Source organism: Hibiscus syriacus, unplaced genomic scaffold (genome assembly GCF_006381635.1).
Source record: "Hibiscus syriacus cultivar Baekdansim isolate YM2019G1 unplaced genomic scaffold, ASM638163v2 tig00111272_pilon, whole genome shotgun sequence".
Classification (NCBI taxonomy): domain Eukaryota; kingdom Viridiplantae; phylum Streptophyta; class Magnoliopsida; order Malvales; family Malvaceae; genus Hibiscus; species Hibiscus syriacus.
Window position 1 is genome coordinate 244,413 of NW_024063039.1, and position 5,198 is coordinate 249,610.

Here is a 5,198-nt window from a genome sequence, read left to right on the forward strand (position 1 = left end):
TTATTATTAACTTAATTTTAAATTATTTTATTTTTATTTTCATTTAAAAATATATATATTTTATGTTAAAATTTATTTAAAAGTATGGTTAAATTGATAGAATATATAAATAACAGTGAACAAATGTGTGATTGTACTAACTATCACGTCACATATTCTATTAATTGTTAACGACAAATAACCTCTGATGACCACATCTTAATTAAATAAAAATGAAAGTGACCATATCTTAATTAAATAAAAAAGAAAGTGGACATGTCTTATATTTTTTAAAATCAGTGACCAAAAGTGGATAAAACACAAACATAAGTGATCATCCATGTAGTTAACCCTTTTTAAATCATTATTAAACTTAAACTTTTGTTATATTTTAATCATTCACTGTAAAAAAAATAAGTAAAATCGATGATGTGGATTTTTTTATCTTTTTAATGGTGATAAGACATTTTATGTGACATGTTAGCATCACTATTAATTTTTTAAAGGTGAATGATCAAAATGAAATAAAAATTTAATTTAACGATGGTTTAAAAAATAATTAAATAACTAAAATAAAACTACAAAAATAATTCAGTGACTAAATACTTAGTTTACCCTAATTGTAAACAACTATGCATTTGCTTTGGCCGAGATAAATGGCGATATAATCGATGAGATCTCATTGGACAAAAATGTTGAACATTTTTCTTTTAAATTAAGACCAAAACCTCATTTAAAGGATTGTGCCACATCTCATTTATTTAGTGAAAGATAAAATACATAAATGATTCGATTATTATAAGACACTTTTATTAGATATTATTTTTATTATAATCCTTAATAGTTAAATAATTTAATAAAATAATGTTATTTAGTTGTTAATCGAAATATCATTTGTATATTTTATCATTATTAAAAATATATTTAAATTAAATAAGATTTCAGCGATATTTTTATGGTAATAGAATTTAAATTTAAAAGTAACGGGAATGATTTATGTGATGTAATAACTTATCAATTAACATGTTATTAGTTTTATAAAAAATAATTAGCATGTCAATAATATTGTGATTATATTTAGAATACATTTGGATCTAGAAAATATTTTGTTTAAGTTTTCTGTTTTTATTTGTATAAATAGTTTTCATTTTCAGCTTTTTGAAAATTATAAAACATGTTCGGTTAATATAAATGAAAATTTAAATTAAAAAATTGTGAAAACATATTTGGTATTTAATTTTTTAAAATAGAGATGAATAAATAGTTATTAAATAACTAAATTAAAATATAATTATTAAAATTTTCATTACATAAATTTAACATGTGAGTTATGCAAAAACAATAAAATTGATAAGAAACTTTATAACACAAAAATTTATTTAATATTTTGACTAATTGAATCAAACCATCAAGACATTTACACGACAACTCACAAAGTTTTTATGAAAATCTACGATATTGATGTAACAGTTCATTATGTTGTTGTGGCAGTACACGATGGATAATGATGTGGTAAATGAGTTTAATTGATGTTTTACTAAATTTGAGGGTCTAATTAATATTTAGAAAGTTTGAGGGCTTATTTAATTTTTTTTAAATTAAGGTATTATTTAAATTTAAAATATAAATGATCATTAAGATATTTAATACATTAAATAAAAATTAAATTACTAAAAATTAGCCACATTGAATGTAAAAAGAAGTTTAGAGACCATATTGATTTTTTTAAAAAAATTGAGAATTTTAGATATCATTATGTCAAATAATTATTGTTAAAATGAGTTGAACATGGTAAGCTAAGTTAAAAATCTAAAGTTACCACCAAATATTTTATTCAATGTTTTCTATTTTATAAGAAAATAGAAATTTTATATTTTCTTGAACCAGACAGACATATTTTCACATTAAAATATGTTTACTATTCTATTTATATCAAATTAGGGTTTGCTCTTTTCCTCTTAATCTAATCATTAATAGGCCAAAAGCAGTAAAAAAGAAAGGACAAAAAGCAAACATGTTATTCACTTGAACCCTGTTCAAACCTCACATCAAATAGGATTAGGATTAGTGTGAGCATGGGCTTAATCATTAACTAATCCAGTTGGTGCTCATAATTTTTTTACATTTTTTCTGTCGGTATCATCAAACTCAATTCAAACATGGATTCTTTAATTTTCTTATATCTATTTTTTTTCTCTTTCCTCAATCAAATCTTTGTCGTTGGTTCTTATAAACCACTTAGTCGGCATCTACCCTTTTTTTTCCTCTATCGCATCATTTAAAAAACACAATAAAAATGTTGCCAAAATAAAACAAATGAATACTTCAACTTTTATCTCAAGAGATCATGATGGTCGAAGAATGATCGGATATCTGGTACGTTAATTATTATTATTAATTCTTTTACTTTTATTTAAATATATTTTCACATTAATAAACAGAAACAGAGTTTATATTTACGATACCAAATACATGAATATCTTTAATAATAATTTGACGATGTTTTCCTAAAAATTAGGGTAAATTTTGTATTTAGCCACCTAGTTGTAACTATGATTTCATTTTGATCATTTGATTATTTTTTTAAGATCATCACAAATTTTATGTTTTGATTTCATTTCGATCATATATCGTTAAAAAATTAATGATGATGTTAACGTGTTATAATAGGATATTGGCACATTATCTTTGAAAAAAATATCAAATCAACAGTTTTGTTAATTTTCGACAACAAATGATCAATGTGAAATCAAAATATAACGTTATGATAATTTAAAAAAAAAATTAATTGACTGATCAAAATCGAATTAATATGATAGTTGGGTGACTAGATATGTATTTTACCCAAAATATTTAAAATATTTATATATAACCTCAATCTATATCTAACATTCATCCCACACGTGTCGTGTATATGGTGGTATTTTTGCGTGGCGGCGCATGATCAAAGCTTGTTCTGAATTCCTCAATCCATATATAAATGGCACCTTCACCTCGTTTCGTTGAAACAAAGGTTCTCTTTCAACTTCTACAATTTTCTCTTTTCAACACCCCACCCCAAAAAAGGAAAGAAAAAAAAAATTTGGTTTTCATGTGCTTACTCAACAAGGTGGCGCATCAAAGAGGTTCAAGTGAGTACTCCAGGTTTCCAACCGCCGGAGATGGTGGCGGTCCTAAAGATGAACAAGAAGAGTATTCCCAGTTGTCTCAAATCCAACAAATGAGCCATCCAATGATGCAACACAGGAACCAAGCTGAAATGTTTCTGGGACAACAAGGTCAATCAACCGAGATGTCTGCAATGGTGTCTGCCCTCGCCCATGTTGTGTCGGGTCAAAGGGTAGCTGCTGATTGGGGTCACGGTGCTTGCATGATAGCAGGCAACGTCTCGTCTGGTTTTGCACTCAGCAGCTCATCGGCTGATTCACCCTCCGGTTGTGGTTCGAGTTCTGGTGTATGGGTTGGTCAAAAACGAGGGCGTGGAGATGAGACTAGTGCTCAGCTGATCGAGTCTGCACCAAGAGGGGTTCAAAGAACTTTTGCCGATTCATCATCACCTGCAACATCCGGTATACATGATCTACAATAGACTTACTGTTTTCCTGTTATGAATTGTTTAATAAAACTAATACTATATTTTATAAAATATGAATTACTGTTTTTTTCATAAGCTTCCATTAGCCAGCTTAGGAGAAACTCAAAGGTGTACCTTTATCAATAATTTATATCTCTGTTTTTGTTCTCTCTGAAAAAACAGTTGGTGAAGAAAGTACGAGCGTTGTTGCAGCGACAGCAGAAACAGCAGCAGCAGCAGCATCAAATGAAGAAACCGGGGAGCGAAGAAGACGATATAGAGGCGTAAGGCAAAGGCCATGGGGGAAATGGGCGGCAGAAATACGTGATCCTCACAAAGCAGCAAGAGTTTGGCTCGGCACCTTTGATACCGCAGAAGCCGCCGCTAGAGCATACGATGAAGCCGCTTTGAGATTCAGGGGAAACAGGGCCAAATTAAATTTTCCCGAACTTGTCAGGGCTGTTCCTCAACCAACCCAGAATTTTCCCGCTACCCAAACACCTGCTCCTAGTTCTCTGCCAGCCCATTATCAATCATCTCATCCCACGCCATTTCCGTCGTTTTACCAACCCCAAGCTCTTCCGAGCTCCACCGCAGACATGTTGAGGGATTACTGGCAGTACTCTCAGCTGTTGCAGAGTTCTGCTGGTGTCCATGGGCAACATGATAAGAGCTTGATGGAACAGATGATTCAATCCTCTCAATTGCCTAATATTCAACCCCCGTTATTATCTTCTTCTTTCTCACCTTTCCCTTCCTCTTCTCCTGCTTCCGGTTCTTCATCTTCCTCCTCTGCTTATTTTCCTCCGCTTTTCGCCGAGAATCAACAAATGAGCATTTCCAGAAACCCATCCAATCAAACTCAGGCAAGTGGATCAGATTTTCCAGTGCCACCGTGGTCTCATCCTGGTCATTATCCTCCATCCACCGGTTCATAATAATCCCATTATTTTATAACCTAAAAAATATATATATATATATATTTTAAAAAAAATCTTATCACTTTTTTATTTTATTGTTTTGTCGAACATGTTTCTTTTATAGATTTGATTAGAAGTATTGTCGTCGTTGGTATTGTAAAAGAAAAGGACAAAAGCATAAGAGGGAGGGGGACAGAAACAAAGAGGCATTTAGGCATATTAGTTTGGGTCTCATATGGATTTGATGTATACTTTCTCACAATTATCGAACAAAAGATCTAGAAAGAAACCGAACACCCTTTGTTTTTTCTGCAAGCTGTCTGTTGTTTACTTTGCGGCCAAAGCTTCATTAGGAATGTTCTTGATCTCCCTCTCTCTACATTTTATTATTATGTTTAATTTATCTTTTGCTTACCGTCTACAATTTGTCCTCATTACTACCATTTTTTAAAGAACATCCCTCATAATTAGGAGTAAAGGTAATAAAATCAAATATGGTGCTTTTTTATATATAAAAATCAAATATGATGCTAATCGATTATACTTTCGGTTGAGATCGATTTTATATGGGTTAAGATTAATTTATTTAATGTAACTTTTTTTAAAATTTTATATAGATTTAAGATTGTTAGATGAGCAAAAATAGATGATTGAGATTAAATTTTTATTTTTTAGTGAATATATTCTTGCTTTTTATCATTAATCTCAATAATATATTTTTAATA

The 5,198-nt window shown here is 30.0% G+C and overlaps 1 protein-coding gene across 1 annotated transcript; it reads left to right on the top strand.

Annotated features, from left to right (window-relative positions):
- Window positions 1–2,953: 2,953 nt before the first annotated feature.
- On the top strand, window positions 2,954–4,593 carry LOC120157482 (ethylene-responsive transcription factor ABR1-like). The gene is made up of 2 exons (XM_039168587.1): window positions 2,954–3,548; window positions 3,737–4,593. The coding sequence occupies exons 1-2, from the start codon at window positions 2,960–2,962 to the stop codon at window positions 4,489–4,491; spliced, it is 1,344 nt and encodes a 447-aa protein (XP_039024518.1). The 5' UTR covers window positions 2,954–2,959; the 3' UTR covers window positions 4,492–4,593.
- Window positions 4,594–5,198: the final 605 nt, after the last annotated feature.

Excerpts from the sequence above, each read along its gene's own strand:
- LOC120157482 (XM_039168587.1), top strand. The coding sequence starts at position 2,960 with ATGGCACCTTCACCTCGTTTCGTTGAAACAAAGGTTCTCTTTCAACTT. Across the intron at positions 3,549-3,736 it reads ATCATCACCTGCAACATCCG|TTGGTGAAGAAAGTACGAGC; the intron begins GTATACATGATC and ends CTGAAAAAACAG.